Source organism: Vigna unguiculata, chromosome 3 (genome assembly GCF_037176805.1).
Source record: "Vigna unguiculata cultivar grain cowpea cultivar isolate G323 ecotype 2 chromosome 3, ASM3717680v1, whole genome shotgun sequence".
Lineage (NCBI taxonomy): Eukaryota > Viridiplantae > Streptophyta > Magnoliopsida > Fabales > Fabaceae > Vigna > Vigna unguiculata.
The window spans coordinates 13569198-13580792 of record NC_140794.1 but is presented as its reverse complement, the minus strand read 5'-3'; the positions used below and the strand labels follow the sequence as shown (position 1 = coordinate 13580792).

The following is an 11595-nucleotide window of genomic DNA, read 5'->3' as shown; positions in this document are numbered from 1 at the left end:
ATTCCAACAAGTCGTGATAGCCAAAATTGGTCGAATGCAGTGGAGTTGGTCTAACCAAATTTGGCCAAATCGACCTTGACCGAATTGGGCCGAGTCGGCTTCGACCTAAATTTGGCCAAATTGGATTGAGTTTACGCCAACCAAAATTTTGCCGAATTTGGTTTAGTCGGTTCGATAAAAATTTGACTGAATGTAAATATTTTAAGTTGACTATTATATTTTTAAAATTTAATTTAAAAATTTTATATATTAAAATAAATATTGTTAAAATGAAATTTTATTTTCAGAAGAGAAATTCAATTATTTTATCCAAACAAGAAATTGAAATGTATGATATTGTAATAACTTTATCTAAACAAATTATTTAGAAAATGAAAGGAATTCAATTGCAAGAATTTCAAATGCAATGCATTTCAATGTCTTGGAAATTGAAATGTATGATATTGTAATAACTTTATCTAAACAAATTATTTAGAAAATGAAAGGAATTCAATTGCAAGAATTTCAAATGCAATGCATTTCAATGTCTTAGAATTGTTGAAGTGCTTTATCCAAACACAAGGTAATGGTGTGTTTTGATGAGACAATTTAAGAGAGTAATTCATTTATTTGGAGAATTTAAAATTCTTTAAAGGAAAATGATGTGTTTGGGTAAGGAAATTAAAAGGAAAATGAAATTAAAGAATTTTAAGAAGGTATTTCAAAAAATAAAATAGTAGAATTTGAAATTCTCTATAAAAAGAAGAAAATTGAAACTCCCCAAGATGTGGAATTACTGGTTGGCTAGGACAAAAAAAAGTCCAAAAAGTCAAGTTGGGCTGGACTGCGCTGAAGATCAACTTAAACTAAAAGTCAAGATGAGTCCTACCAAATTGAAGGTCAAATTAAGTTACGTTAAACTTAAAAATAGAGTTAGTTTACCGTAAAATAAAAATTAATTTGATTTATCTAAAAAAATTAAAAGTTAAAATATTTTAATTACTTTATCTAAACTAATTATTTAATTATTTAAGAAATGAAGAAATTCAATCGCAAATAATTTAATTATTAAGTATTTTAATTTATTGAGATTGTTAAAATTCCTTTGTCCAAGGTAAGTTTAATGAAGAAATTTGACATTGCAATGCAACGATGAGGAAATCTTGATTAAATGTTAAGCCTGTTAAAACTGTAAACAATAAAACCTAAAATATGTAAAACAAACATTGACAAGTAAAACTGGAACTAAATGTAACATAAAGCAATTAACTATAAAGAAAACTAAAAGTTGTAAACCGAAATTGAAACAATAAAAGTTAAAATTAAAATTCGAAGAAAGCATGGCAATAAACTAAAATGGAAAACTGAATTAAGGCAAAACATAAATTGGAAACATGAACTGAAATTGTAGTTGCAAGATTGAGACTAAAAATATGTGAGTAGTGGACTACAAGACTACTCTCCCTCTTTTCTATTTATAATGAAACAAGTACATAGAATATGAAAAGACTGCTCTAAGATCCTAGGCATGATTAGATACAGCAGTAGATACGGTAGTAGATAGTTTCCCACACTCAACACCCTATACATAGGGTTAATGATACAATAGAGGTAATAATTCTAACACTCCCCCTCAAGCTGGAGCATACAAATTGTATGAACCAAGCTTGGAACAAACGAACTCAATCTGAGGTCCTCTTAATGACTTGGTCAACACATCTGCAAGTTGGTCATTTGACCCAACGAACTCAGTACAAATTTCCTTGGTCATCAATTTTTCTCAAACAAAGTGGCAGTCAATTTCTATGTGTTTAGTTCTCTCATGAAACACTGGATTTGATGCAATGTGGAGAGCAGCCTGGTTGTCACAGTACATCTTTATGGTCTGAATTTCACAGAAGTTAAGCTCTCGAAGAAATTGCTTTACCCTTATAAGTTCATACGTGAGAGACGCCATTGCCCGATATTCAACTTCAGTGGTGGATCGAGCCACTACATTTTGCTTCTTATTTTTCCAAGAGATAACATTTCTTCCAAGGAGGACACAATATCCCGTAGTAGAGCGTTTGTCAATAGGAGAGCCTGCCTAATCAGCATCACAGTACCCAAAGATTTGAATATTTCCTTTATCTTCATATAGCAAACATTGTCCTGGAGCCTTCTTGAGGTACCTTAAAATATGGATGATGGCATTCCAATGTCCAAGACATGGAGTCTGCATAAACTGGCTAACAATTCCAACTGCAAAAGATAGATCAGTCCTCGTAATAGTCAGATAAATTAACTTTCCAACAAGCCTCCTATATCTCTCTAGATCGGAGAATAATTCGCCTTCTTCTTTTGTTAACTTCTGATTTGGGTGCATAGGACTCTCTACTGGTCTGCAGTCAATCATACCTGTTTCTTGTAATATATCAAGAGCATCCATCTTTTGACTGAGCTACTTCAATGCCCAAAAAGTATTTGAGGCTTCCGAGATCCTTGGTTTGAAAATGTCTACACAAGTGCTCCTTCAGTTGAGATATTCGAGTAGTATCATTTCTGTAATAACAATATCATCAATATATATTATTAGGAAGACACATTTCCCAGAAGAGGTATGTTTGTAAAAGACTGAGTGATCTGCCTCACAGTGTCTTAACCCAAATTTCTGAACAATGGAGCTGAATTTTCCAAACAAGCTCGTGGTGATTGTTTGAGGCCATATAAAGAGTGATGCAATTTGCATACCATACCAGACTCCCCCTGAGCAACAAACCCAAGAGGTTGCTCCATGTAAACTTCCTCCTCAAGATCACCATGAAGGAAGGCATTTTTTATATCCAATTGATGAAGCGGCCAGTGACGAATTGCTGCCATTGCAAAGAAGAGGCGAATAATAGTCATCTTGGCCACGGGAGAGAAAATGTCACAATAGTCAAGGCCATAAACCTGAGTGTACCCTTTTGCAACCAATCGGGCTTTGAGTTGATCAACATGACCATCGGGGCCAACTTTAATTGCATACACCCATCGACAACCAACAGCCTTCTTGCCCAAAGGGAGGGGCACGAGCTCCCAAGTATGATTGCTTTCAAGAGCCTACATCTTTGCAATCATGGCTTGTTGCCATCCAGGATGATCAAGTGCTTCATTCACATTTTTGGGAATAACAACAGAAGACACTGAGGATAAAAGTGAACAATAGGAAGGCGATAATCGATGATAGCTAAGAAAATTATAAATGGGATGTGGATTTCGAGAGGAACGAGTACCTTTTCTGAGAGCAATGGGCCAACCTGAATCACCTTCACCAGGAGTCGTGGGATTAAGAGACGAGGGAGAAGAATCTGAAGTAAAGGATTCACCATGTTCTTGAACAATTGGACTATTCGTCGGCGTCCTGTATTGGAAAGAATCAATAGGTGGAGATGATGGCTCAGGAGGACTTTGGTCGAGACTTGGAGTGATAGGGACATTAGAAATATTGTACTCAACCACGGGAATAGGAAGGACCTGCTGTATGACATGAGCATCTTGAACAGATGGAGAGAAGTAAGGGGTCTGTTCAAAAAATGTGACATTAGCAGACATGTAATATTTATTGGTTTCAGGAGAGTAACATCGATACCCTTTTTGAAGTCGTGAATAGCCCAAGAAAACACATTTGAGAGAGCAAGCAGAAAGCTTGTCTAACCCGGGAGACATGTCATGAATAAAACATACACAACCAAAAACTTTAGGAGAAGTGTGAAAGAGAGGATTTTCTGGAAACAGAATGGAGAAAGGGACCTTATGATTGAGAGAGGAAGATGACATCCGATTAATAAGAAAACCTGCAGTTAAGATGGCATCTCCCCAGTGATGGACAGGAACGTTGGCACTAAGCAAAAAGGTATGAACAGTTTCAACTAAGTGTCTATTTTTTCTTTCTGCTATACCATTTTGTTGTGGCGTATGAGGACAAGTAGACTAGTGTAGGATACCATGAGAACTCAAAACATTAGAAAAAGCAGACGAAGAGTACTCTTTGGTATTGTCACTTCTTAAGATTTTGATTACTTGACCAAATTGATTCTTGATTTCATTAAAAAAGGATGTGAAGAGGGATAATAATTCAGAACGGTCTTTCATAAGATAAACCCAAGTACATCTCGAATATTCATCAATGAAAGTAACAAAATACCTAAAGCCAAAAGATGAGACACGACTAGGTCCCTAGATATTGGAATGGATGACAGAAAAACTAGAAATACACTTTGATTGAGACCTTTTAGGAAAGGTAGATCTAACAAGTTTTCCTAGTTGACATGACTCACATTCTAAAGTCTGGAGACTACTAAGTTCAGGAAATATTTTCTTTAACTTGGACAGGTGAGGGTGACCAAGCCGATCATGTAAGATTTTAGGATTGGGAGTTGCAACACATGACACCCATGGACGAGATCCAAAATGGTATAATCCGTCCGTTTCATATCCTTCTCCAATCTGTCTCCCCGAGCCACGCTCTTGTATAACAAAAGATTTATTATCGAAGGTTACAGAGCAATTCAATGTTTTGGTTAACTGACTTAAGGAAATTAAATTGAAAGGACAATTAGGGACAAAAAGGACAGATTTTAGATTTAAGGAGGGAGATAGGATGGCTTGACCAACTCCCTTTGAGGATGTTTTAGAACCATTCGCAAGGGTTATAAAATGAGATTTTTCTTGGAATGAAATGGTTGAGAACAAGGAGGTATTACCAGAAATGTGATCAGAAGCACCAAAGTCAATCACCCATGAATTGTGACCTTCCATAGATTGAGAGATGCAAACAGTTGATGTACTTGGAGCTTGAGATGACTGTGCCAAGCTGTTGGACTTGAGTCGTAGGTACTCTAGATACTCGTCCTCAGTGAACTTGGAGTCAATAGTCTCTGCTTGGGAGACATTGATTGTTTTGGCAGGAAAACCATGTAAAGTGTAGCAGTTTTCTTGGGTATGACCCATGCTTTTACAATACGTACACTGAGGACGCCCACGACCTCCACGTCCACCTCCTCTAGTTTCACGACCTCCTCTTCCTCGGGTAGCGACCATGACAGATGGTTCCATTATAGTAAGAGTTTCTGGAGTTTGAAGAGTTGGAACACGTATCATGCGGGAGATCAAAGTTTCCATGGAAGGAACCTTATGAGAGGTCAAAAGCTGATCTCGGATATGACTAAAGTCTGGGTGTATAGCGTAGAGGATCATCGCCATATAGTACTTGTCAAGCTTTTTCTTCATTTCATCTAGAAAGTCAACTTCCAAGAACATTCGAAGTTCTTCCACAGTAGCTTGAGCGTCATTCATGAAGGAAATCATATCATGGTTAGTCATTTTCATAGATGCCAACTTGTTCGCCGAATCATAGAGGCGCTAGATATCATTTGCATAGATATTCTAAGTTCGCTTCCAAAACGAGTGGCATGTTTTGAAGGCCCATAGGGACATCAAAAATCGTGGTTCCACCGACTGCCACAATAGAGCACATAGTTGAAAATCTGCTTGTTTCCACTGTTCAGTTTTTTCAGAAGGTATGTGACTGTCATCTTTCTCAAGGTGGTTGTGATGTCCTTGACCGAGAAACCACATCTCGACGGCAGCGGACCAAGATAAGTAATTTTGGCCATTTAGTTTCTCGAAAGTAATGCAGGGGCTTCTAGAGAATGAAATAACACTCCCAGTACCTCCAGTGGCCATATCTGATCAAGAGAATAAACAAAAACAGAGAGGATCTCGGAAAACAGTGAAACAGTGATGATTTTCGAATACCTTAGGGAGATTTCAACAAGGGGTGCTACTGGACTTTACCGAAACAGAGGTTTGAAGGTCAAAACGGGTAGAGGAGGCTCCGGCAAAGACTATGGAGGTGGCGCGACGATGAACCGGTGACTGGACGGTGGCGCGTGGGCGGCACGTGCCTGACTGCAGCGAACAGAGATGACGCGTATGGAGGCACGTGATGACGACTCTGCCTGCAGCACCGGCGAGGTTGGCTGTCGCGCAGAGAGGCAGTCAAGATCCAGTGGTTTCTGGACGGAACTACGACGATGGACGGCGACGGACAGCGGCGGAGTACTGCAAACGATGGTGGATAGTGTTGATATGTTGTTTGACAGTGTTGGGTAGTTCAAAAACGAGGTTAAAAGAACTTGGACAGCTGCGGACAGCGGCGGTGACTAACGGCGGTCAACCGCGGACAGCGGTGACGGATGGTGCCAGACCAGATGAGATAGAAACCAGAGCGAGATCGACCCTCTCTCATACCAACTTAAGATTGAGACTAAAAATATATGAGTAGTGGACTACAAGACCACTCTTCCTCTCTTCTATTTATAGTGAAACAAGTACATAGAATATGAAAAGACTGCTCTAAGATCCTAGGCACGATTAGATACAACAGTAGATACGACAGTATATAGTTTCCCACACTCAACACCCTATACATAGGGTTAATGATACAATAGAGGTAATAAAGGAAAATTCAACAAACATTAATTGAGAATGAAAAGCAGAGATAGTTGTGAACGTAAACAATGAACAAGATTTCAGAACTACCCTTTCAGTAAATTGCCTTTGAATTCAAATTGAATTAACAAAAACAAAATGTACTGTATGGCCCATTGGTAGATCGGCCAAGCGGACCAAAGACCAGCGGTCGCAGGCCGCCCGCTACAGGCGAACCTCACAGTGGACGCTGAGGCGTCTGGCCCATCGGAGTCTTAGCTCTGAACACACTAAATCGGCTATCTGTCGACCAGACGAACTAAACACCCCCCCGGCCTTCATCTCCATTTGAACTTTGTTTCCATCTTCATGGAGACCCTCACCTCTAAGGGCAACCAGTCAGGCCGACGATTCTCGGTCGGTCGGCCAAACTATAACCTTGATCAATCAGTCAGACATTAATTATGATAAAACAAGTCATTAATCAAAATTAAAAAGCAATTGGGCCATGATTAAGGAGCCCTAATCATAAGCCCACACCAAAAACTATAAATAGGGGCCCAAGGTAGGTTGGTGAGGATCTTTAATTCGCATTTATTACAGCAGTTACAATTATCTACCAATCGGCCTTAACTGACTTAAGCATTAGAGCCTTTTAGACAGATACACTTCGCCCGCCTAACCGATCGAGAAAGAATAAAGATCGTGTGGAACGGAAAATAAGACGAGCCATTTGAGGAGAGCAAAGTGAAGATAAAAAGAGTAATTTAAGTGTTGATTATAGGTGCTTGGTCTCTACTCCCGAAACACAAAAGTTTAATAAAAAATTTCCCTTGCGTTGTTGGGCAAAACATTAACAAATCGGTTGACTTTTCAGCAATTATGTTACTTAAAAATTTGCGGTTGATTCACAGATTTTAGTTTAGAGAATAGTTTAAAACGAAATGATTATAAATGTGTCCTAAAGGAATCAAACAGTAAAACTCAAATCGTCGAACAAATAAACTAAAATAAAATTTAATAGACAAATAGTAAAGCCACGCAATGAATTCCGGACGCACACGATTAAATTCTGCACAAGTCGTTGAGAAATACTACTTAAATGGGAATTGGAGGTTCCCACGTTGTTTCAGAAAAGAAATTATTTAAATGAAGAATAAGACAATAACTCTATTTTGTACGTGGTAATCGTTAATAACTCCGAATTTCAACTATTTTGACTTAAGCATATATTTTAGATTTCTTTATAATTAGTTTTAATTAGTCGAATCATACCAATTTTTATTTATTTGGATGTGTCAGATTAGTACATATTTTTAAGAAGTGTCAATTAAGTTCTAACTTTTGAGAAGATGTCTTAATTAGGTCTCTTTTAGAATTTTTTTTATTAACGTCGATAACGGTATTGATATTTAAAATAAGTTACAAAATTAAGTATTGATATTTATATTAAAATTTAGTGGTAAAAATCATGAATAAAATTAACATTGTTAATAATTTTGTTCTGAAAATGACCTAATTGAGAAAAATTTTTAAAAATTAGGACTCGATTGACACATTTTTAAAAATGAGTATCAAACTGACACGTCTGAACGAAAGTGGATACCATCCGACTAATTAAACATTATAATTACTTTAAATAAATTAAAATTTTTATTTAAGTTTTCTTTATAATATTGTCTCTATAAGCTTAAGTTTTCCAAAATATAAAATAATAACATACATCAATAATTGAGTTTTGAGTTTGACTTTAACTAATTCTTATAGGACAATCAGAATTGTCTTATTTATATTATAAATTAGTTTTAGTTTTACGCGATCGTTAAAACGAAAAGAAAAAATAGATTAAAAAATCGAAAAAATATAATATTAGGAACTTGGGGAAATTATAAATATATTAGACTTAAAAAATAAAATTGAAATTTAACATTTAATAAATGTCGAATTATATATATATAAGGAAATATTTATTTTCAAAACTAAAAGGTGTGTATGGCCCATCTCGGTAAATTGTTAAAATTGATGCAAATTTGTCGTCTTCTACTTTCTTTTATCTTAAATACGCTATGACCGGAAGCAGAATGGTGAAGATAATGGCAGCAACTAACCAAGTAGCAGCAGTTTCTTCGGCGTCACCGCAAGACACCGATGGCACAAACAACAATATCACGCGCATTCATCCTACTCTATACTTTGCTGCACTGAAAGGAAACTTCCAAGAATTCATAAAAGTTCAGAATTTGGAGACTCTGGTGACCCCCAACAAAAACACCATCCTCCATATACACTTGACTTCTACAACAACACAAAAAATCGGAATCCCTTCATCTGCATCATTTCTTCTGCAAACAATTCAGGGAAAGCGTCCAGATCTCAGATTCAAAGTAGGTGTTTCAGAAGAATTTGTGAAACAGATTCTTGAGAAGTGTGGAGGTCTAGTTCTAATCCCTAACGCCAAAGGGGAAACACCCCTTCATATTGCTGCAAAGAATGGACACTCCGGTGTCGCAAAATTACTGGTTGAACATGTGAAGGCTTTTCCACCAGACATCGAGCATGGTGTTGGAGCAGAACAAAAGTTTATAAGGGCAACAAATAATGAGAAGGACACTGCATTGCATGAGGCTGTGCGCTATAATCACATCCAAGTAGTGAAGACCTTGTTAAAATTGGATCCTCATTACTCCTATCATGCAAATAAAGCTGATGAGACTCCTCTTTATCTCGCATCAAAAGGACGATATCAGAAAGTGGCGTATGAGATATTATCCAACATCAAATCGCCTGCATATGAAGGCCCCAATAATCAAACAGCATTGCACGCTGCAGTGATTAATCAAGATATAGGTAACAAACCTTCCTGTCTTTCATTTGAAGTTTTGATGGTTGTTTCTCATACCTTTTATTCCATAACTATATAAATAATCTGAAACATTACATCTTTACTTGAGGTTTAACTACTATTTTGTTTTCTATATTTTGTGTTTTACTTCATGTCTCGATATTTATTTTTGGTTTAATTAATTTTCATTAAATGTTAAATTGTTTTGGTTTAATTAATTTTTTTTAAATGTTAAATTGATTGAACGGAGTCTCTTCTATTAAATCAATTCAATGTTGTCCTACATGTCAATTGAATAAAACATTTAATTAATAATTTGATCCTTATTTTTATATGAAGACAATGTAATCCATTATTTGTCATTCTTCACATATCCTGAGAATGAATATAAAAAGTCACAACTAAGTTCATATTTCCATCTTTGACAATGTCATAGACAAAAATAAAAATTTTGGATAAATAATTCTAAATCTAAAGAAGTTAACCTTAAATCTAAAGGAAACGATATTGATGATGTGTCCTAAAAAAGGATTAGAGAGAGAAGAGAATTTACATTGACACATGATCACAACAGTAATGTGATCTTATGAAAAGTGACCGTTTCTATTTAATAACAAACCTTTTATTAAATTAACATGTAGTTACCTTCGAATGACGTCAATTTAATAAAAGGAATTACATTGAATTGAACCGATTTAATATATAGAACTTAATTAAATATAAAAAGTATCGAAACCATAATGAATCAAAGTTTAAAAGATATATAAATATTGAAATAGTAATTAAACTTTTGACTTTAATTTCTTCTGTAGAAATTTTCTTCAAATGTCGGTGATAGTTTTGTTTTTTTTTTTTTTTTTTAAGTTTTCTAGTGACACCAAATGGGGTGTATGGGCAGATCAGTGACAAATAGAAGGGGTATAGAACTAAGATAAATCAAGAATAAGAATTGAAAAATATTTATGGAACCGATAGTTTTGAGTGTTAATACAAAAGGAACGATAACGATTTTACCAGACATACAGAAATGGCAAGAGAACTTCTGAAGAACGAACATGTGAAACCGGCAGTGAAACCTGCGGATAAGAAAGGTCGGAATCCTCTTCATTATGCGGTGAAAAAGAGGAACAAAGTTTTGACGGAGTTGCTGCTTCAACAAAATGCGAGCATTGCATACATGCAAGATAACGGCGGCATGACGGCACTTCACATCGCTGCTGCCGATGGAAGTTGGCAAATTATAGAAACCATCATAAAACGCTTTCCAGATTGTTCGGAGCTAGTTGATAAAAAAGGCCAGAATTTTCTTCATTATGCTATGAATAAGGGGAGGCTGTTTACAGTTTTTAGAATCACGCGCAACCTATCCATGCTTCATCTTTTCAATGAGCAAGACGTTGACGGAAACACACCCTTCCAAAATTGCTTCATGCATTTTGTCCCTGTTATCAGTTACCTCAGACGCAAAGCCACAGTTAAGTTTGTGTATGATAAGACAGAAGATTCAAATGCAGTGTTGACGACACAGGTATTAATATTAACTCCACTTACCAAACACTCTTTGCATTAAGTATATTAACTACAACTTTACCTAAATGCAGGAACCAACAGAGCAATTAAAATTTGGAGAAGAAAAACAAAAAGAGCAAGAAAAGAGTGCGGGACGATTTTTTACGAAGGAAGCAAAAGAGACTCATCTATTAGTGGCCACACTCATTGCAACGGTGAGTTTTGCAGCTGGAATAACCCTACCAGGAGGTACCATACAAGATGGAGAAGATAAGGGTAGCCCAATTATGAGAGAAAAAGCCTCTTTCAAAGCATTCATTGTATCAAACACAATAGCTATGGTTCTGGCAACTACTGCAGCACATATACATCTTTTCACGTTTCTCGTCGCCAAAGCCAATTGGAAGGAACAATATGTCTCCGAATTAGCACTCAACTTCACTTTATTCGCCTTATTAGCAATGATTGTTGCATTCGCTACGGCCACCTATGCCGTACTGGGATCTTCCTTGCTTGGTATAGCAGTTATCACTCTTGCATTACTATATTTCTGTATGATACCTTTGATAAAGGCATCCATGGCAGGGAATTAATCCATGTAATGAATCTTTTTTTTTTCTTTCTTTAACCAACTCAAATATCTATTTATTTATTTTTTTTAATTTTATGATTAATTCATTATAGACTTTATAACTTTAAATTTCAAAAATGAATGAGTTGAATAAAAAATAAATAAGTTTATCATGATTTTTTTTTAATTGGACTATCATCATTATTGACCATTGATTTGATGGCAAATATGAGATATATAC

General features: G+C 36.1%; 1 protein-coding gene and 1 pseudogene across 1 annotated transcript; one reads left to right on the top strand and one right to left on the bottom strand.

Moving 5' to 3' along the window:
• Nucleotides 1–1759: 1759 nt before the first annotated feature.
• LOC146887492 (uncharacterized) lies at nt 1760–5322 on the bottom strand. Its single transcript, XM_085670256.1, has 6 exons — nt 4278–5322; nt 3685–3794; nt 3234–3522; nt 2710–2972; nt 2151–2207; nt 1760–2065 (listed from the first exon to the last, which is right to left on the bottom strand). Exons 1-6 carry the CDS (start codon nt 5320–5322, stop codon nt 1760–1762), a joined length of 2070 nt encoding a protein of 689 aa, XP_085526382.1.
• Nucleotides 5323–8498: 3176 nt separating this feature from the next.
• Nucleotides 8499–11376, top strand: LOC114175049 (protein ACCELERATED CELL DEATH 6-like; annotated as a pseudogene).
• Nucleotides 11377–11595: the final 219 nt, after the last annotated feature.